The sequence below is a fragment of the Epinephelus lanceolatus genome, chromosome 13, assembly GCF_041903045.1.
Source record: "Epinephelus lanceolatus isolate andai-2023 chromosome 13, ASM4190304v1, whole genome shotgun sequence".
Lineage (NCBI taxonomy): Eukaryota > Metazoa > Chordata > Actinopteri > Perciformes > Serranidae > Epinephelus > Epinephelus lanceolatus.
The window spans coordinates 19,864,182-19,887,049 of NC_135746.1; the positions used below are offsets into that span (position 1 = coordinate 19,864,182).

General features: G+C 43.1%; 1 protein-coding gene across 3 annotated transcripts in view; it reads left to right on the forward strand.

Moving 5' to 3' along the window:
• The window catches only part of fndc1 (fibronectin type III domain containing 1), a 62,222-nt gene that overhangs the window by 28,009 nt on the left and 11,345 nt on the right, over positions 1-22,868 (forward strand). For 2 of the 3 annotated variants that reach the window (XM_033649216.2, XM_078173857.1), the window contains exons 8-16: positions 513-620; positions 1,605-1,793; positions 1,887-4,328; positions 4,607-4,722; positions 5,618-5,729; positions 5,895-6,263; positions 9,078-9,152; positions 10,150-10,293; positions 18,381-18,617. In XM_033649216.2, the coding sequence (XP_033505107.2) occupies positions 513-620; positions 1,605-1,793; positions 1,887-4,328; positions 4,607-4,722; positions 5,618-5,729; positions 5,895-6,263; positions 9,078-9,152; positions 10,150-10,293; positions 18,381-18,617 (3,792 nt within the window). The remainder of the gene's footprint in view (positions 1-512; positions 621-1,604; positions 1,794-1,886; positions 4,329-4,606; positions 4,723-5,617; positions 5,730-5,894; positions 6,264-9,077; positions 9,153-10,149; positions 10,294-18,380; positions 18,618-22,868) is intronic. The other variant, XM_033649217.2, reaches the window with a different exon arrangement.

A 22,868-nucleotide genomic window follows, 5' to 3' on the forward strand; every position in this document is an offset into this window, starting at 1 on the left:
TGATGAGTAGCGAGTCATGAGGAGAAGCTATAGAGAGCCAAAGCTCTCAGATATGAAAAGAGAAATTATTTCTGCAGAAAAGAATTCATGCCTGCATAACTCTGTCAGTTAGCTCATTTCTACTTATTTCCTCATACCACACTTCATCATATTCACTGCCTATTTGATATTGGATTCCAGCTTTGGCTGCAGCTCTGTCATGATTGCAGATTTTATACCATGTCATAGCAGCTCCTGAGCTGCGGTTCATTGGAATGTCAGCATTTACTGCCTGGCTCACAGCTCAGATATCCATCTGCAGTTCCATACATGATCTCAACGGGAGGTTCCTGACACTGTATGGCAGCAGTGCTTTTCTCAGTTGAAGCCTTCTGGCACAAACTCGCTGTTTTTACATTCTTTAAGCAGCAATTTCCTCACCCTGATCCCTCTATGCTGCCTCTGGTTTCTGTCCGACTGCTCCTCCTCTCACCACTGTCTTTCCATTCACGTGTGTTCTCCTCACTTGCTAGCACCATCTGGGCCACCAGAGAACTTCGAGGTCAAGCCGCTGAGGGGGAAAGGAACAGCTGTCGTTGCAACATGGGATCCACCTGAGGAGCCCAATGGGAGGATAAGAGGTCAGGCCAGGAGGAATAAAATATATTCATTTTCTAAATTCAGCCAGCCCAGCGTAAACTCCCTGCTGGATTAGGAAACTTTCTGTTGCTGCCGTTACATAGATTACACCTGGCCCACTGTGACCCCCCGGTGCTGGGGTTTGTGCCAGCTGAATTCGAGTTGCTATAGCTGCTACTGAAGGTCCCTCTCTGGAGATTGTGCTTGCTCTCCTCTCAGCAAATACTCTACTAGTGGCAGGGAGTGGGGTCATAAATACAGTTATTAGTGTATCTACTCCTTTCCTATGCAGTATTTGGTGCTGCTGAAATACAAGTCAGAAAAACAGAATGACGTGAAATGTGCATTGTTGTTGGAAATGTCTCATGATATACAGTCTCTAGAAGTTTCTGATTCAACTTTTCCCCATGGTCTGGTAAGGTAAACAAAAGTACGAATACTTGTAGAATCGCAATACTTCAAAATTGCAATACCGTACATGTCGATCGGCACCGGGGTATGTTATAGTACTGAATAGAAAAATAAGCATATCGTCCTAGTCCTAATGCATACCCATTGTTATGGGGGTATGTTAAAGGTAGGATCTGGAGGATTTTCAAACAAAACAAAATATAGACATATACAAATGAAATCCTGCTTAATCATCACCTATGGGCTTCTACTCATGTGTGGTGGTGGTCTGTTTGCAGAGCTCCTGCCCTTTAACTGTATTTTGATGTTTTTGTGAGCTCAGACCGCTTCTGGGCGGAGATTTCCCAAGCCAATGAGAGAGCGCAGGTGCCGTGCCTGAGTGTGTCCAAGCATTCACCAGCGCGAGCCTTGCCTGAACCTCTTCTGTGAAGCCTTCATCCGTACCTCCGGGCTCCGTACACCCGGACATCCGCACATTCTCCAGACCCTACCTTTAAACATTTCTTGTATGATATGACTTTTTCTCCTGAATGGTCACATTTCATCTCTTAATGACATGCTCTACCTCCACTCAGAGTACATCCTGTCTTATGCTCCTGCTATGAAGCCGTTTGGAATGAAAACTGTGACGTACCGCAGCAGCACATCCACAGCCACCATAGACGGCCTCACACCGGGAGACCGGTACATCTTCAAGATTAGAGCGACCAACAGGAGGGGACAGGGACCACAGAGCAAGGCCTTCAGTGTTGTCATGCCAGGATGTAAGCAGATTCGACTGTAAACAGTATGTGTGTGCATGTATCCTTTACATTTTGATAGATCCTAATTTCATGACAATTTTTGTCTACTGCCAGCCAGCAGCACTGCCTCGTCGTCTTCAAAAACCACAGACAGCCGCAGGACTACTCACACTCCTTCCAAACAGGATACTGACCATGAGGAACCTGACCTCCAGTCAACAGAGGAACCAACCACTCCACCACGCCCCGCTGTACCTGCCAGCAGGCGTGTACGCCCACTTTCCCAGTCACGCTCCTATCACAGCATCTTCTCCTCTGTAAGGGGCTCAGTCAGGAACACAGTGAACAGAGGGTCATCCAGAGGAAGAACTCAAGACAGAGAAGATGAGGAGGAGGAAGAAGAGATAATACCCACAACACCACCTCCAGTAGTAGAGACGACAACAATGGAGGTTGTGCCGGAGACAAAAGAGCCAGACAACGAAGTTTCCCCTGAATTTGAGGAGGAAGAGGGATACAATGAAGAGCCTCTGACTACTAAGACCCCCAGCCTCAAAGTTTTGACGCCCTCCCCAACCAAACCTCAACCCAAGCCAGGGGCTAGAAGGGCCATTAAGATTAGGGTTCATCAAAAACCAGGCTCCAAGGCTGCTTCCTCTTCATCCACTTCTTCATCTTCTTCTGCTTCATCCTCCTCTTCTTCTGCCTCCTCCTCATCTTCTACTACCTCTTCATCCTCGCCCTCTACAACTTCATTATCCTCCTCCTCACAAATTCAAGAGTCAGCAGCCAGTAGAAAGGACTATGTGGCTTCCACGTACCCAGAACACAAAGACACCTATGATAAGCCCAGTGTAACACATATTAAACCCTCCCCTACACTTGTAAAAGAGACAGAGGCTACATCTGATGTTAGAGGTTCGGCTCCAGTAGGTCGCACCAATGGTTCTGGGTTGGGCTCTAGATACGGTTACAGTCGAAGACATCCTGGAATTTTGTTTAGAGGTAATTCAACTCGAATGCTTAATGGTTACAAACCTGCCATCACCACACAGTCAAATTTGCCGAGCAAAACTCCGAACCAAGCAACTTCAAACACACGTAGTTCAGCAACATCACAGTCCACTTTGCCAGACAGGACTCAAAATCAGGGAATATTGCATACTTTCAATTCTAGGTCCCCTTCAGGAAGTGGAACTCACAGCCAGGCAGCATCAGATCCATATACAAATTCCCAGAGCTCAGGCACCAATCCATCTACCACAGACACAGCAGGCTCTTCTCAATCAGCGTCACACAGAGGATCCCACAGCTCTGCAACTTCACACAACACACAGAAATCAAACACGTCACCTGAGCAAGACACGGCACACAGGGAGGAAAATTATGACAGTAATAACAGAAACACAGACACAGAAGTTACTAAAGTTGAAGAGCCTACTTCAAGCTCGAAACCACAACCCACGGAGGAGGAGAGAGGGGAGGGAGAGGGAAGGGAGGAGAGCAGTAATACAAAACCTACGGTTCCTCGTACAAGACTTAGCCCCTCATTTGCTGAAAGGTTCCCTTGGTTAGCTAGCCGTTACCCAGGAAGGTTTGGTTCAGGGTCGAGAGCCTCATCTTCCAGGCAGGATGGTAGAACCCCCTTGGCCAGGACGTCATCTTCTGTGGGGGCTGGCAGACCAGTCTTGAGTCGGACACCCACCAGGGTTTCCGGGGCCACAGGTGCTGCAGGAGTATCCACGATACAGGAGACTAGTGAAGATACAAGAACTCATGACTCACTAAAAAACACAGTGGGGGCGGGTTCAGTTAAGCCTTTGACCAAACACAATACAGAATCTAGTGATGCTAGAAACCCAACTACCTCATCGTCTTCCTCTTCAGCTGCCTCTTCCTCAGACTCTGACTCCCATCGTTCCTCAGATGGACATGGTGAATCAAGTGAGCCCGTCCATAGAGGAACCACTGATGTCAATAACAACGATCATAATGAGGATTATCTTGATGAAAGGAACAGAGAAGTTAATGGAAGAAATGATAAACTTACAGACTCCACAACAGCCCAAAATAATCCTACTGAGCCTCACAGAAACACAGAGGACAATGATAGTGTGGATACAGGGGAAACTTCTCCCAGGACGAGACCTGGTTCACCATCTGGAGGCACTCCAACTTATCGTCGTCCTGGTGTTGGGGTCAGTGGGAGGGTACGCTCTCCTCTGCTGGCTAACAGGCAGTTTGGTGGATCTAGGCTTCCCATCAGACCACAGCCAGCACAGAATTCAAGGCAGGGTTCTTCAACATCCGATGCCTCTTCAGCTTCTTCCTCAAATGTTCCCCAGCCAGTTTTGACCTCAGATCGTGACGTTGGCAGTGGCACTACTGTGACAAAGACAGGGGGATTAATTGGAGGCAACTCCCAGTCCACATCGTCATCCTCAGCATCTAGAGACAGCCTTAGGGGCCAGGGGAGCCAGGGAGGCCGGTCTCGCTATCCCATCATCAGAGGGAAACCAACCAACGGAGGACAACTCAAACCCAGCAATGGAAACGGTAAAGTCCATAGGTGAAGTGTGTAGAATTTAAAATCACTACAACCACTGCATTACTCCCCAGGTACAAGGATTTGCTTGAGCAAAAAGCTAAATGATAATATGTTTGATACTAATCAGTACATTATTTAGTAACAACTTTCATATTTTTCAAATCACACCCTAAACTGTAGAGAACAGTATTTTGTTCCCGTGTATGCTGAGTGTGTATTATGGAAACGAGAAATAAACCTGGTTCAGATTCTCAATATGACGCTGCTTACACTGTATAATTGTTAGGTAAAAATGGACGACCCAACCTGACAGCAACAAGCGATAAAGACTCCTCTTCCTCTCATGGAATCAGCAAGGCCGTTGGTCAAAGGTTTATTACCGGACCTGATGGAAACAAATGGGTAACTATGTTTAAAGAATTGATTGTAACCTTGGTTGTAATCTTACGTTGTGATGAATCTTACTCTTGAGTAATTTATTTTGTTACTGGCTTGTTGTAGCATGACATACTGTAGATTATACTGTAATGTTAGCCTGGCAGCACCACTGATTCGCAAATTCAAGTTAGTCTGGAATCGCCAAGTTCATTTTCGATATCCAAGGGGAGTTAGCAGTGGCCGTAGAACAAAATGCCGCTGGATGCAATTCGATACACCTACAACCAGTTACAGCAATGAAACGTTGTACTGCCCCATCTTTGTGGTGAACAGTGGGGCCAATTGGTAAATTAAACTTTAACCAAATCCTGTCGGAAGTACAGCAAACACATCTTTGTTATCAACAAAAGCTTCAAGGGGAAAAATGTGCAGATTTTCAACCAGTTCTGTGTCACCACAGTGCGTGCAGATAAATGGTGTTTGGCATCGGCAAAAGTCTGCCAGGTGTTGCATCACTCACCGGTTCCCGCCAGTGTTTAAGCTGGGAGGTGCTGGCAACACAGAGGGAGGGTGAGCGTTGTTCCGTTGCATGCACGGCCCATGTTGCAATGGCAAAGAGCTGGTTGAAAATCACAAGTGCAACTGTTTGTTCTTCCGTTAGAGAAAATACACAGTCCAGTTCGTTTAATGATGATACATTAGCAAATTCAATAGAACCTTCCACAGCAGCAGCAGCCATCTTGGTTATTTACAAAAATGTCTCAGTTGCGCTCCTCTGTCAGTCATTGTATCAAACCTCCCCATATTAGCTAAACAGCTATGATTGGTTGAAAATCTGTTTGAAGGGGGACCAGACCTTCTGCCATACTTTATCTATATATAGTTAATATAGATTTACTAAATCTTTCTGTCTCTCCAGGTTGTTGATTTGGAGCAGGGGGTTCTCATGAACCAGGATGGACAAGTTCTTCAGGACTCCAGCGGCAAACCTAAGAGAGTGGTGCTTGGAGAGGATGGACGCACGATTTTTGGTGATATATTTTAGTGTGTCTTACATGACATTTAAACGTACAGTATACAACTTGAACTTGTATTCAAAAATGGCTTTAATCACTCTCATTAGCTTACTGCTTAAGACAGAGTCATAAATATTTTGCTTCCCCTCCCCCTTGCTCCTTCACTCGACTGATGACCAGACCATATGGGCAGCCCCCTGGTAAACGAGGAAGGTATGGCTCTGTTTGGCCATGGCCGAGACAGCCGGCCTGTGGTCAACCCCAAAGACAAGGTCCTCATGGTTGGAGGGAAACCTCTTCTTGGCTTGGACCTTCCGCACCACAGGACCACTACTACCACCACTACCACCACCACCACCACCACAACCACCACCACCACCACTACAGCTCCTACCACCACACCTGAACCCACCACCACTGAGTGGTTCATAGAGGAATCTACCACTGAAGCACCCTTCCCAACCTGTCCACCCGGAACCTTCTCCAGAACAGATGAATTTGGGTTTCCACTGGTGGATCCAGACGGAATATTGGACTGTTATCCAGAAGGTGAGACCTTGAGAAACACATTGAAATTCATCATAATGCACTACAAAATGCATTTTAAAAGATTTATTGACAGAGATTTATGCTATAGGAATGAAACAAAATACTGCAGTGCAACATTTCTTAGTAAATAGCTTTTCCACATAGCTGAAGTCAAGTTCAGTGAAGCATTTTAGAGCCTGAATAGCGAACATAAATACGTATGACCTCACTAAATCTCTCAGTTGTATTTTTTGTCATATCCATCTAGGCCAAGGCCGTGAGTGTTTCCTGTCTATACCCTCAGAGCCCTATAATTCTATAACTGTATGTCTTGTGTGATCTGGTCAGTGTGTGTGTGTGCGTGTGTGTGTCTCTGTGAGACCACAGGAACCACATGTAAGTCTCCACATCTGGGGCCTGACTGTGGTCAGAGCACTGCTGGTTTAGACAGAGTTGTCAGTTGCTCACTGGCATTTGTGTTATCGCACAAAGACAATGAATGAAACATACTTACACACATGCATGAACACACAAAGCATGGCTGGTATAGTCATTACAGCACACATGGTGGGGGAAAAAACAATAAAACAAAACCAAGTCTATAAGATCAGAGTTGTAGATTTGCAATAAACCAAAAAAACTAAAACAGAAGGTAGTTTTGGTTTTTTTTAAAGATTATTTTACACAAACAAATCTATGTGAGCACACAGCTGCCATTGTCAGAAAACAAATGTTATTTGTGTTGCGTTAGGAACTTTAAATTGCATTGTAATGTACAAATTATTATCCATAATCCATATTAGTCAGGCTTTTTAATTATAAACAGAGAAGAAGTATTACTGCAGCTAAACTGAGGAACATGATGTGAACATTTGAAGGAACTGATGAAGTATTTGGTTTGGGGCTAATCCTGCCAAGCAGTAATAGATTTTTTTTTTTATGTGTGTGTTTGGATCCTATATATATACAAATATAGTAATACTGATGTATATCTTCAGTGTAGTCTCTGAGATATTGTTCTCCCCACAACAATGGATAAATCCCCAAATAGGAGCTCATTATACTACAAAAACTTCTCATTATAATGACAACATTGCCTCGTTATGATGACATACGGTGCAGTATAATAGTAAACTCTCCCAGTGTAACAAAACAGGCGACTATGACAATGATTTTTGTCCCACTGTGGCAGCTCTGTACCATACAGTGCCCATTATTAGTGTTGCAGGAGCACTTATGAGCTCAAACACGCCCAGCAAACTGAGACAGCTGGAAAGATGTTTCCTCGTAAAGTCTAAAATAAAGAATGTGGGGCCAGAATGGATTTTACAATATTTTTTCACTCACTCATCACACTCTTAAAGGGACAGTTCACCCCTAAATCAAAAATGCACATTTTTCGTCTTACCTGTAGTTCTATTTATGAATCTAGATCAAGGGTCTTCAACATTTTTCAGGCCAAGGACCCTTCAGCTGAAAGACAGACGGAGCAGGGAATCCCTACGTATATAAAATTGGCATGCATATTAAACTGGGCCTACATTAACATGCAGGACGGCCTAAAGTGCCATGTCTCAACATACCTTGATATGGTGCATATAATACTAAGCTATTAAAATGAAAATTACAAACAGATTCATATATTTATACACCATGGATTCTTGGGTTAGTTAGGAGTTAGTCTGTCACCAGTGCTGTGCAATGAGAAGTAAATGTTTTTCTTCATTAATAGGCTGATTTATCTTTGCTAATATGTTGGATTCACCCCTAGGGGTGACAGACCTCCTGTTGAAGACCCATGATCTAGATTGTTGTGGTGTGAGTTGCTAATTGTTGGAGATATTGGCCTTCTCTCAAATATAATTGAACTAGATGGCACTCGGCTTGTGGTGCTCAAAGTGCCACAAATACATTTGATAAAATTCAACAGCAATGTCTCTTTTCAGAAATCATGACCTGGTTGCTCAAGATAATCCACAGACCTTGTTGTGAGCAGTTTTATGCGGGAACTATTTTCTCTCTGCTGAACTACACCCCCAAGTATCACTGCGCAGAAGGAAGTGTGCATCTACTCATGGACGAGAAGCTCGTGTTTGTGATAGCACAAGCTGTAAACACTAATGCCATCATCCTCGGCTGAGCTGTAATGTTAGCTAGCTCAGTGGTGCTATTTGAGCTAGCAGTAGATGCGCAGTGATACAGTGGGTGTAGTTCAGTAGAATGAAATAGTTCCTACATAAAACTGCTCACAACAAGAGTCTGTGGATTACCTGGAGTAACCAAGTCCTGATTTTTGGAAAGAAACATTGCTGTTGAGTTTTTCTAACGTACAGGTCTGATTTTCAAGACCTGCTCCCAAACCTAAACTGCGACTTGCAATGCCGCAGTCACCACGCAACCTGTACATATGACCAATTAGTTCTGCAATCCAACCCGACCCGACCCTCTGACACAAGATCTGCAGCCTGACCTGAAACCACCTGTTAGTAACACACCTGATTGAAGCAACTCTTAAATTCCAGCTGGCGCAGACAACAGAGCCGATACACAAAGTCAGCAGTCAGAGGATTAAAACATTGAAACATTGAAATAAATTTCTATTATTTTCATTTTATTGTAATTTATTTATCACCCAACATCTGCCATCCAAGCCGCATGTTTTTTGTTTAACCCTGAGCCGAACCCAATGCAGGACTCTGCCACAAGCTGAGTGCCGACTAGTTCCATTATATGTCTATATATGTGGGTGTTTCTGTCTACGTGTGTGTGCCAGCTCAGAAATGTGTACACGGTGATGCGAGATTGATGCTCCAGCTTGTTCTGCTTCTCTGACAGAGGAATCCTCAGGAATGGAAATGGACCACATGGTTACAGGGAACATGGTGCCTGATGCTTTAGCTCTTAAGAAAGGTATTGGCTGAGTTTGGCTTTCAGACCGACCTACCGCCACTGGGCTGGGATGGACTAATCTGCACTATAATGCTCATTGTCCCTCGACTGTTGACTGCACTGTTTGTTTATTGTCTGTTTATCTGTCAGTGGATCTGTTTGCTAGCTCTTTCTGTCTCTTCCTCTTCGCCTTGCCTGTGGTCTTCCCTTTGTTTCTCTTCTTGTACGTTTGTTTGGCTTGGTCTTGGTTCATGGCTGGGGTTTTGGATATTTTCCATCATGGGCTGTTTTTAATCACTCTTATTCCAAAAAACCGGACCATGTGAACTGCATTACTAAGCTGAAGAGAATGCCCTGGCTTATGATATTTGCTGTTCTTAATGTTGCTTTGTAATATAATAGATGAACCCGAGCTTCAGCCAAACACTAGCTGAATGGAAAACTGCAGCCTTTGTACTAATTTCACTACAGGTGTTTGGATCTCTCAAGGTCGCACGTGAGCAGCAATTGATATTTTCTTTTGCCGGGGTTTTGCTAGAAAAGATACACTGAGCATAAGAATATTTTCTCAGCGAATCCCTGCCATGGCTCAAAGCTGGTTGCATGTGTTTGGACCATGATGTAATGCCAAGGCCCACTGATGCGGCACAGGGTAAAAAACTGTGATGAAAGCAGAAGGAACTAATTGGATTTCACCCACTGAATCCCTTAACATTTGTCAGCCGTGGAGACTTGTGAAATGGACGTTGTCTTCAAGCCCCCTCTCACATGGAAAATATGGGTAGCAAAGCATTACATAAGAATACAGCTTTGGGTGTTCGGGGGAAAAAGGGGTTATTTGAAAGTGAGCTCGCGCATCTGCCCACAATTAATTAAATCGATTTGACACTCTTATTCCGTAGATCGTGGTGCCAATTACAGAGGATTAATGGAAGACAGCAGCATGTTATTGAGTTAGGATGTAAATAATATAAATCTGTGTAAATCAAAGGCTCACTGACACATGTGTTGTTGCCAGATGAGTATTTTGTCCAGACCACCATGCCACCCACAACCACCATTACCACCATCATGGAGATCCCGACTCTGGAGACAGACAACAGACCCTCTAACCATGGCCCGTCATCTGTGTTTGACCTCAGCGGGAAGAAGCGATTCACAGGTACAGAAATAAGTGTTTATGAACAAGTGTATGCTCATGTATATTAGCTCTTGCACACTCTCTCTTCCCTCTCTTTTTGGTGCACAACTTTAAGGGTAAGCTCGGATTTTTTTTCAGCCTGGACCTTATTTTGCCATGTTTTTGTGTCTATAAGTGACTAATAGGAACAACAGTTTTTAAATTGGTTCAGTATTGAGAGTGCATTGCAGACCGCGGTAGCTAAACAGTCTGCAGTGTAGCCATTCAGGGCATGGTCGCACCATCAATGTACGTCCACAAAAGTGTTTGTTTTTGCCACTGATTGGCTCAGATTATTATTTTAATGTCTGACCATGAATGGAAAGGATCCCTACAGAGATAGACCTTTTTGTTAAAGAGTGACATACTTTATGTTTAACCAGGAACAGCCTCAAAATAGCTATTGCAGAGCTGACCAGACTCCATTTAAATAAACATTAATTTATTACAGTGAAACACACTTCATTCACAGTTACACATAGGTTGTGAATAAAATGTTGAAGCCTATAGAGAACAGAGACAAGTCACAAAAAGCATATGAAGTCTATATCCTCGTTAAGACCAGGATACTTTAAAGCATCCCGTTGATGGATCCAAAAAGCTTCCCTTTAATTTGAGTTTCTTTATTCTGCCCTAATAACCAAGTCCCTTTTTTGTCTGCTGGAAGATGTGAATGCATAAGCCTGTCCCTAAGCATGGGGGCACATCTAAAAGAAAGTATAGGGGGTTTAGGAACTCGACAAAATATCACTCTCAATAATGGCCCAGTTATTTTAAATGATACGTTTAATTTGTTCAGCATGTGTACTGTATCACACTCAAGTGACTGTGTTCTGTCAAAAGCCCGCTTCACCACAATGGGTTTGTAAGCTCTCTTTAAAAACCTATTGGATATAGCTTCAGCCTGTTCTACGAAATCCGTCTCTTCATTACAAATGTGTTGCAGGCGTTGGAATTGGCCATATGGGATGTTTTCTTGAAGGCGTGGGGGTGAAAAACGTCCGCTCTGAGGATTGTGTTGCCTGAAGTACTCTTTCTAAAAAGAGTTGTATGTAACAGCCCCTCAGGCCTCTTAAAAATTGTCAGGTCCAAAACATTAATACTGTGCTGAGAGTATTCGATAGAGAGCTTAATATTGTTCACCAACTCTTGTTTGGTTGAAATAAACCTCTAGTTAGATGTGAAAATATGTTGGCTCTGTACACATTACAATTACGTAAATGGAGTTTAATGGAATTGGCGATAGGGATTTTGGGGCTGTTCCTGGTTAAAACAAAAAGGTCTATCTCTGTAGGGATGCTTTCCATAATGGTGTCAGACACTTATAATAACAATCTGAGCCTGTCAGTGGCAAAAACAAGCACTTTAGTGGACATAAATTGACAGTGAAAACATGCCACAGGTGGTTACATTGCAGCCTGTTTTGCGCTGCTCCTCAGTACTGGACCTGTTTCAGAAACTCTTGTTTAGTCCCTATTATTCATCTAGACACAAAAACACAGGAAAATAGGGTCCAGGTTTCAAAACACTGAACTCACCCTTTAACGTAATCTCTTCCAGAGTTGGCTTGAGTTTGATGTGCAGCTCTAAACTTAGATTTCAGATTTAATATCACATTTCCATTATGCATGATAGATCTATTTCCAAGAGAAACTTTAACCCCCTCAGACGGATTAGACTTTTATGTGTGTGTTTCTTCCAGAGTTCAGCTATGAGTTTGCGGTGTAGCTTTAAACTCAGATTTTAGATTAATAGCAAATTCTTATTATCATCAAGATGAATCACTTTTTAAACGGAGTTTTACTTTGACCTGATGTATGACAAACAACTCTAACAGGAAGTAGGGAAATATACTATATGTATAATATATTATTTTTATTTGTTTCTATGAGTTTAGTCGACTGTAAATGCCAGAGAAAGAAACATATTATCTTAACCTGACAGCACAATAAACAGAATACGTCTTGCTAAGAAAGTCATACAGCATGACCGACCATGTACGCCTGATGTCTGTGTATTACATGTTTTTGTCCTTGTTCATGAGCCTGTATGATGAATGACTCGCTGTGCTGTAAATAACGCTAGGCTGATGGGAGTTCTGTTTAGTTTTGTCAGGGAGTAATAAATTTGGACCTCTATCTTGGCTTCTCAGCAATGCCTCATAAATATACAACCCTCTCAGACTTTACAGTAACCATGGCCAAAAATAGGAAAAGTAAAACTTTATGGTGGTGTAACTTATTATTTCCTCATCCATATCATAATGTAGGTAATCGCAGCCACAGGAAAACAATCAACTATCGAACTGTGGAAGTAAGTGTATCTCTAATAGTGGATTCAAATTGGTTCCGTCCATGCCTAATTGGATCATAATAGCGGAGTTCACTGAGGACACATAGTTCAGGGTCTCAACCCCCTGCTTCCTTTTTATTGTTCCTACGTGCTGACTTTGGCCTCTCAAACCATATCACCTCATCTGGTTGCACAAACAGGCCGTGATATCCTCCTGACAGAAATAAAAACAGCATCTACTTGACTCTAGCCCTCTAAAAACTCCATCATGTCAGAGGTCCCTTCAATAGTGCTATATTTAATGACTGTATTTTTGTCATGTTTCAGCTGTCGAAATAACTAGTGCAAAGTTACTGAAACCACAGGCTCTAATAGTACAAGCATTAATACATGAATAACAGAGAGTACTTATTATATAGCTTTGGAAGTGTTTGTCGGTAACATAGTTGGAACAGAGTCATTTTATTTTCTCAGATAAAAGCAGAGATCATCTATTAAGAGCTGTGAGATTAGCAAAACATAACCCACAACATGGAGGCAGAGAACCTCCACATACCGTGCCATGTTATTTTTCAAAACTTAACAAGTTGCAGTGGATTATTCCACTTATAGACCCTGACAAATAAAGGTGCTAACTAAAACCTTGTAGGGTCTTTTAGCTTGTCCCCATATAGCTCTTTTCCACCGCCATGGAACGGCTTCTGGTTCAGAACCCCAAAAGTTGTTTCCCATCTGGAGCCGATAAATATCAGCATTTCCTTGACCTGAAGTGCAAACCATGACAACATCATTGGGTGTGTCATGATCTATAGGCTGGAAAGAGAGGATGGAGTCTTGCACATAATAGTGTTCTGCATATTCTTATCAGTTACCGTGGTGCAGTGGTTTGCATTGTCACCTCATAGCAAGAGGATTCCCAGTTCAAATCAGGGGTGGGGGGTTCAAACAAATATCTGTAATAACGGAATGAGAGCTTGCAGGTAAACAATGCATTCTGCCATTTTGCTACTGCTGTTTATTTCCATTGTGCTTTCTGCAACGCCCCCATGTCGATGATACATGCGTGATTACAATGGTTCCGCTCAAGACTGGTTGAAACTTGGGCTGGTTTGCTAGATAGCACCAAGGCTTCAGGAATCCTGAAAGGTACTAGTTCAAGAACCAGAGCTAATTTGGTAGAATTAGCTCTGCCAGTGGTGCAGTGTTTAGCATTGTCACCTCACAGCAAGAGGGTTCCCAGCTTGAAACCAGGGTGGAGGGTTTGAACCCAGGGTGGTGGAGTTCTCTCTATGTCTGCATGGGTTTACTCCAAGTACTCCGGCTTCTTCCCACAGTCCAAAGACATGCAGGTTAATTGTTGACTCTAAATTGCCCGTAGGTGTGAATGGTTGTCTGTCTGTATGTGTCAGCCCTGTGATAGTCTGGCAACCTGTCCAGGGTGTACCCTGCCTCTCACCCAGTGTCAGCTGGGATAGGCTCCAGCCCCCCTGCGACCCCTAACAGCATAAGCGGTTGTAGAGAATGAATGAATAAAGGGATAATGGGAGAGCCCTTTCTGTTCCTTGGTAGGACCTTTCATAAAGCCCAGTCCAGACTGAAGATTCGCAATGAGATGAGTTGAAACTTGTGACTGCTTGCAATGTGCCTGTCTGCAATGTTCTGAAAGCCTGCCAGTTCACACCAATGTGGCTAGACGAGATGGTTTATTGTCTCCAGAGCAATAACTCTCTGTACTACTAGGATAGTGATAGTTTGATACTTGCTACAGCTGCATTTGTGGTAGTGATGAATCAGCAAAAACATAAAGAAAATTACCTGAGCTTCAGGGTCAGTGATAATGAAGAAAAAGAAGGGTGCGCTGCACTGGGTTGAGGCACTGTTTGTAAAAAAAAAAAAATGATGCTCTTCTAGGACAGGGTAAATAGTCACATAAAGATAAAAAAAAACGACAACTGGCCAGCTCACGGTACAGGCAGGCAGTCCAAAAATGTATCCGAGGCACTCTGACTGTAGTTAAAAATCCTTCACTGATTCATGACTAAACTAAGGCCTTGTGTCATTGGTTTATCTGTTAGCTTAAAGAGAAGATTTATGACTGTGCCTTTATCAGCTTCAGATGGACCGTATTCATAACAAATACGCCACAGTAGGCTGTGTGTGAGACATGTGCACACACAGCACATATTAAAATAACTCTGCAGCAACTCAATATTGCACATACTATTCATTAAGTTGGGTGACTTACAAGAGATTATAAAAACAATGGTTAAAATCAATGGAATGGAAGCCAAGATATCATGACTATTGGTCCTAGGCATGAATCAAGCTTTACATCATGCAACTCAAGCCATGTAAGAGGACCTATGGCTCATTTTTCAGACTTGACACAGCTCCTTCCAAATACTTTACAGGCTATGTAGCACTTCCCATGGCGAGTAAATTGACTTTGACATACAGTACAGGCCAAAAGTTTGGACACACCTTCTCATTCAATGCGTTTTCTTTATTTTCATGACTATTTACATTGTAGATTCTCACTGAAGGCATCAAAACTATGAATGAACACATGTGGAGTTATGTACTTAACAAAAAAAGGTGAAATAACTGAAAACATGTTTTATATTCTAGTTTCTTCAAAATAGCCACCCTTTGCTCTGATTACTGCTTTGCACACTCTTGGCATTCTCTCGATGAGCTTCAAAAGGTAGTCATCTGAAATGGTTTTCCAACAGTCTTGAAGGAGTTCCCAGAGGTGTTTAGCACTTGTTGGCCCCTTTGCCTTCACTCTGCGGTCCAGCTCACCCCAAACCATCTCGATTGGGTTCAGGTCCGGTGACTGTGGAGGCCAGGTCATCTGCCGCAGCACTCCATCACTCTCCTTCTTGGTCAAATAGCCCTTACACAGCCTGGAGGTGTGTTTGGGGTCATTGTCCTGTTGAAAAATAAATGATCGTCCAACTAAACGCAAACCGGATGGGATGGCATGTCGCTGCAGGATGCTGTGGTAGCCATGCTGGTTCAGTGTGCCTTCAATTTTGAATAAATCCCCAACAGTGTCACCAGCAAAACACCCCCACACCATCACACCTCCTCCTCCATGCTTCACAGTGGGAACCAGGCATGTGGAATCCATCCGTTCACCTTTTCTGCGTCTCACAAAGACACGGCGGTTGGAACCAAAGATCTCAAATTTGGACTCATCAGACCAAAGCACAGATTTCCACTGGTCTAATGTCCATTCCTTGTGTTTCTTGGCCCAAACAAATCTCTTCTGCTTGTTGCCTCTCCTTAGCAGTGGTTTCCTAGCAGCTATTTGACCACGAAGGCCTGATTGGCGCAGTCTCCTCTTAACAGTTGTTCTAGAGATGGGTCTGCTGCTAGAACTCTGTGTGGCATTCATCTGGTCTCTGATCTGAGCTGCTGTTAACTTGCGATTTCTGAGGCTGGTGACTCGGATGAACTTATCCTCAGAAGCAGAGGTGACTCTTGGTCTTCCTTTCCTGGGTCGGTCCTCATGTGTGCCAGTTTCGTTGTAGCGCTTGATGGTTTTTGCGACTCCACTTGGGGACACATTTAAAGTTTTTGCAATTTTCTGGACTGACTGACCTTCATTTCTTAAAGTAATGATGGCCACTCGTTTTTCTTTAGTTAGCTGATTGGTTCTTGCCATAATATGAATTTTAACAGTTGTCCAATAGGGCTGTCGGCTGTGTATTAACCTGACTTCTGCACAACACAACTGATGGTCCCAACCCCATTGATAAAGCAAGAAATTCCACTAATTAACCCTGATAAGGCACACCTGTGAAGTGGAAACCATTTCAGGTGACTACCTCTTGAAGCTCATGGAGAGAATGCCAAGAGTGTGCAAAGCAGTAATCAGAGCAAAGGGTGGCTATTTTGAAGAAACTAGAATATAAAACATGTTTTCAGTTATTTCACCTTTTTTTGTTAAGTACATAACTCCACATGTGTTCATTCATAGTTTTGATGCCTTCAGTGAGAATCTACAATGTAAATAGTCACGAAAATAAAGAAAACGCATTGAATGAGAAGGTGTGTCCAAGCTTTTGGCCTGTACTGTATAAAATTGGTGGAGTGTGAAATAATGCTCAGATTCTGGCCAATGGAAATAAACGGTTATCATTCAGAATGCGAATGACTGCCGTTAGTTTCAATGCAAGCCTGTTGCTATTCTAACGAAGTGGATAAGTCCTTGAATAATGGCTTCACATTCGTTCACTGACAGATTAAATGCAACTTGTCACTGTGACTTTTCTATTGATTATTGTTAGAGACCTTTTAAAAGGGAAGATTTATGGCTGTGTCTTTATCAGTGTGGTGTCAGCACAATCAGTATCATCTGCTCCAGAAGCAACAGGGGGGACGATAACGTGTCTAACTCTGGACACTATCTATCTTGGTACGGCTGTCTTGTGATCAAACCTCATATACATGTGGAGCCATCTGAAAGCTATTACTCTCCCTGAGATAAAAACAGGCAGGAGAAGAAGAGCAGTGGAAATAATAAAAGTTAAGGGTGCTGACCGCAGCACAGAGAGAATTCTGCGTTGGCTTGATGCGGAGACATCCTCTCTCCTATTTATTAGCTTAATATATTCTAGGTCCTTTTCAGCAGCCTGCCAGTCCACTGACATCCTTTGCGTGAACTGTCTGACAGAGCCTTCCCCTTAGTCTCCTTATCTGTCCAGGCATGGGTTGAATGAATCTCGCCCGAGGAAAGACGTGGGACAAAGAGTATTAACTAATAATTCTCAGCAGTTGTGTGAATCTTCTTTACAGGAAGATCCAGATGGATGGAATTTGCCACATTGGACTAAAAGATGAGTACCAGGATATTTGGACGATTCCAATGCTAATTTATGCCTTACTAGACTGATATTAGAGTCGACATTATGTGAACTGTCCTGATACTGTTTCCCAGTGTCATTTGATCCAAGTCTGGCTCAGGCACGCCAGTTTTCGTCAGTGTTTTCGGATTTGGCTCTTCAACAAGCAGAAGAAGACAGACAGAAGAACACATGAACAGAGCGAAACATCTGGATCCTCTGTGTTCATGAGCCTGCACTGATCCTGGACATGTGGGCGCTGTACAGAAACGCAGCGTTACAAGCACCCTGTGTATAGACAGCCACATAAATCTGCTCACCTTGATGACAGATCATGTATCTCAGGGTTTGAATGCGTAATACGTAAGCCATATGACTGGGTATACACAAACGGTAGGAGCCTGTGACAGCCCTAAACCGTACAGCCTCAGAGACTGTGTGGTGATTGTGTAGATCCTAACACGTGTTAGACTCTTGGCCTGCACAGAAGGCCAATCATCTGGGGAGGTGGGAGCGACTCCAGGCTCCAGCGGTTCCCTCCAAATCCCAGTCAGACTAGGAATTGTGGGATATCTGAAGTATTCACAGCTGTAGGTCCAGCTGGCATTTCCAGAGTTACTGAAAACAAACAAAAAGAGACAAAAAGGGGAGGAGAGGAAACAAAGAGAAGATACGGGGGCGTTCACATGAGCCCCCAGATTAACTTCTGGCAGCTCGTGTGAAGAAATAGCTCCCAACAAACTACAAATTATTTCTAGGACCCGCCAAATAAAAGTTGTATGACCTGGAAAAGTTGAAGCATCTTTTAAATTCTGTGTTGCGTGTGAAAGTTTTTGCCATTAAGATCCTTTTTTTTTTTCAATAAAATGCAGCATAAATATTTGCATTCATTATTGACTCCTTTATATAACTGTTTCCTACCACTAGCTCCATATGTGAACTACATCCGGAAGGACCCGGCTGCTCCCTGCTCCTTGACGGAGGCTCTGGAGTATCTTCAGGTCGACGTCCTAGAGGACTTGATGGAGAAGGACAGCCTGGCAGCCAATCAGAAACTGCCTCCCAAAAACAAGCCTCATAACCTCACTGTGGTCGCCATGGAGGGCTGCCACTCGTTCATCATCCTGGACTGGGGCCGCCCACTGAAGGATGATATGGTGTCGGGTAAGAGATGTTTTTCCCCAATTTTAAAGTTGACATCAAACTAAAATATTTTTTTCCTTAAAAAAGGTTTTAAAAAAAATAGCACCAGTGACAGAACCAGGTGTTGTAAACATTCAGGGCGTAGCCCAAACTCAGGGGCCCCCCGGCAGCCATACGCACTATTTTTCAAGTCATTTGAGATGATACAATGCCCAAAAATCTGTATATTTAATATTTCATATTAAAGGAGCTATATGTAAGAAATCTAAAGCAAATAGTCGTAAAATCATCCTAATATGTCACAGAGACTAAGGAATAATGTTCATATAACATACTGATCTCACCGACAACAATAGTACAGCCAGAATATTTTTTACAAAAAAATCATGAGTCTGCAAATCATGTTTATGTTTTGAATATGTGTTTTGGCCTGTTGCGCCACCCACCGCCGTCTGCCAGTCACACAGTCAGTAGAGTCTCAGCATCAGTTACAGTTACGACTGAGCTACAGCAGCACGGCAAGCAGCATTAGCAGTGTCCCAGTACATAGCATTAGCAGCCAGCTCCTCCTCAGCTGTATCCCGGCAGCAGTGTTAGCAGCAGAGAAGCCGGACTTGCCCGAACGGTCCGCTGGAAAACCGAAGATCAAGGACGCGGCGATGCAGCCCTGTCACGGCAGCCGCCCGTGGGCAAACAAATCAGTCTCCAGCGTGCCGCTGTCCAGCAACCTCGAATCTGTAGGGGAGGGGGGGCAGACATGACTCGCGGCAGTATTTTGAATTTGTAACCGTTTTGGCCACATTCTTACATACAGCGCCTTTAAAACCTATTTTTGTTATACTATGCTGGAGTAGAGTTCACAGAATAAATGTTTGGCTGACAAATCTGCTACATTCAAATCCATTCCCTAATGATCTGGGCCTCTCTATTTTAAATTAGGGATTCTCAACAATGCCAAGTAAATGTGGTCTTCAATACTCTGAATTGAATAACGGGATAAGGTTCCATGGTTATGGAAAATTAATGGATGAATGAATGAGGCTAGTGTGTGGTTAGGTGTAGGCACACAAACCACTTAGTTATAGTTAGAAAAAGATCATGTTTTAGCTTAAAATACATAGTCTGGGAGGCACAATTCCTGTTAGAAACATAGAAATGTCTGTGTAAAAAACACCTGTTTTTTGTGGCACTTTGCCAGCTGGAAACGCAGCAACGGGTCACTTAAAAACACTTACATTTGGTGGCTAAACAGCCGCTGGAAACACAGCAAAGTCTGGCTAAAAAAAAAGTCTGGTTTTGTTGTTTGTTGGTCTCATACAGTGGACTGCCTTGGTCTGCAATTTCTCAGCTGTGTTCTCCAGGAGGGATGAATTTATGGTTCCAACTGTCAATAGTCAGATTTATCACAAATCTGTATGAAATTTCTGGAGGACTGGCAAAAGAAAATTCAAATTACTGTGTGTTTCCACCCACTACTGTTACATGCATATTTGGAGTGGGTTCAGCAAGATAAACAGTTGATGAGGTTATTTCTCCAGTCGGGTGCCCTTAAACCACTGCAGAATAAGATGCTTGAAACGATAAAAAACGTGGCACTCATTTTGTTTCATGTATTTTTGGACAAAACATTACAATCCACACATATCTGAATTTATGTCTGCTATTATTTTTGATCTCTGTGTCATTAGCCTTTCATCTGTTGTGGTCTAGGTCTTAACATGTTACCAGCATCCCTCCTGACTCAGACTTTAAGAACTCGCTCCAGCAGTTTACTGCGAATAAATCATGAAAAAACACACTGTGGTGAACACATGGAATACGGCTCCTCCGCTCATGCAGAGCTTCTCAGGGAAAACTGAAATTCCTTTGACCTATAAAGTGACACATGGGGGGAAAAAAAGGGACAGATAACAGCATACTGTATGAGACGTGGTGGACTATCAGAGGTAGCAGTCTGGCCAGCTTTGAGAGGCAGTGCGTTTTCTTTGGCAGGGAAACACAAACTCCTGGTCATGCTGTGGACTGGTCCGTCCACTGATGTGTAAAACAGATAGTGGGTCTGTCACCGGTGTTTTCTTCCCCTCGTTCTTTCCATCTGCTCTCCTTGGTGTTTCGTCTCTGCTCACACACCGTCTTGACACTTTCTGCAACACTGAAATGCACTTTCTGACTTAATTTGTCTAGATGTTTTTGCACCTAATCACTACTTTCTCCCATTTAAAATACTTCCTCTGTGAATTCGTTTGATCTAAAATACCACGCTGCATTCCAAATGCTAACTTCTTTTAAGTTTAGTGATGCTAGTGTACTGTGCTGGTGGTATGTATGATATCAAAGATATGTTGGCCAAAACTCTGAGAACTTCTGTGTGAATTTCCTCATAAACTCTAGTACTGTAGTAATCCCAAGAAATATACTTTTTGTACAGCAGACATTATCTGATTCACACATGCAGATACACTCACAAGGTGCTGTTTTAGTTATCAGGGCGTGTTTGCACAACCACATCTTACGAGTTCTGGGTCACGGCTTTCAAAACAAGTTCATGGAAACAGCTGTTAGCAAGTGGACTCAAGAGATGAGGGACATTGGCAAGAGTTTTTACCTGAACCCAACTTCTGGTTCAGTTTACTCAGATGCTTTCAGGACCTTTTGCTTAGAGGTTTTTGGCCAAATATACACATTATTCATTGAGTATTATAAGTGTTGCACTTGGCTCAAAGGACCAACTCCTTGGGAAACATTTCATACATTCATACCTAAAGCAGAAAAAGACAGAGTAGGCAACAGTCTACATACCACTCTATCAAACCCCAGTTTAACAATGTAGAATGAAGAGGCATTGAAAAACCAAAAGAAGAAAAACAGAGTAGCTAGTATTTCCCTTCTCTCCTGTCAGCAGCCAGCTGTGTTGGTCTGCCTCCAGTAAAAATAGAAACTCAGACTCCAAAGTCCAGCAGAAACAGTTGGTAGTTTGATGTGCGGCAGAGTTGGTCTCCATAGTTTTAAAATGAATGATCGAGAGCCATGTGACCTGAGGTTGCTTACCGGATTCTAAGGATTAATCTGCGTGACTGAGAAGAAGAAGAAGAAAACAGACAGGCAGGTTGGAGGACAGTCAGCATGAGCTACAGAAGATGCCAGGGCAGCAGTTTTTCGTCAGTTAGATGTATACGGGGGACCACCTACTCTCACAAAGGGACTGAAAGCATAAAACAAATCTTGATACTTTATAAATCATGGGTCATCCAAGTCCATGTAAAAAAGCTGGCATGTGGGTTTGTTACATTTGGATGGAGCCAGGGTGGCTGTTACCCCCTGTTTCCTGTAGCTGTGCTACGCTAAGCTAACCTGCTGCTAGTGGTAGCTTCATATTTACCTTACAGACAGTGATATTGACTGTATCATCCAACTCTTGTGAAAGTATTCCTTTAAAGGTTCAATTTCAATTCAGTTCAATTCAATTTTATTTATAAAGCACAATATCACAATCCCAGTTTGCCTCAGAGAGCTTTACAACGTACGACATCCCTCTGTCCTTGGACCCTCACAGTGGATAAGGAAAAATGTTGAAACTCACCCCAAAAAAACCTTTAACAGGAAAAAAATGGTAGAAACCTCAGGAAGAGCAACTGAGGAAGGCCAGCTAAAGCCACAATACATCAATATATTTACTCGTCAGTACCTCTTATGTTAGGATTTCTAATGTTGGGTGGGCACTGAGATTATGATACGGGGCACTGAATTTGATGGATTTTCTGGCAAACGAGAGTTAGTTAGCTAGTACAGCCTGTGGACCCTCTGCCTCACTTCCTGGTGCTAAGGCAATATTTCCCCGGAAGGAGACTGGACAGCAGTTCGGACCTTAGCTGTTGTAGCAACCTGAATTCAACCAGTCCAACCACAGCCATTGAGTTCACAGTAGGCTGGTGGCCAGCAGCAGCAGGGTGTCTAATCTGTGCAACAGCAGCAACAGAAAGTTTGCTGATGCGCTGGGGACTTGGGCAGTCTAGGATCAGACCCTCTACAATCGGGAGCTTGATATTTCTCTGGCTAAATAGAGGAATGAATCCTAAAACCAAAAATTAGTTAGCATTTTACAATTCCTGGTTCCGTCGTCAAAATGTCAGTGGGGTTTTTAAACGGGTTTTTGTTAAGATGCCTAAGGTCTGTGGTTAATACAAGCTCAAGAGACAGAAAATTTTATGTGTCTTTAAAGGACGGTTGCTAAAAAGTTTCTAAATGAAACTACAGAACGTCATCTTGCCGAAC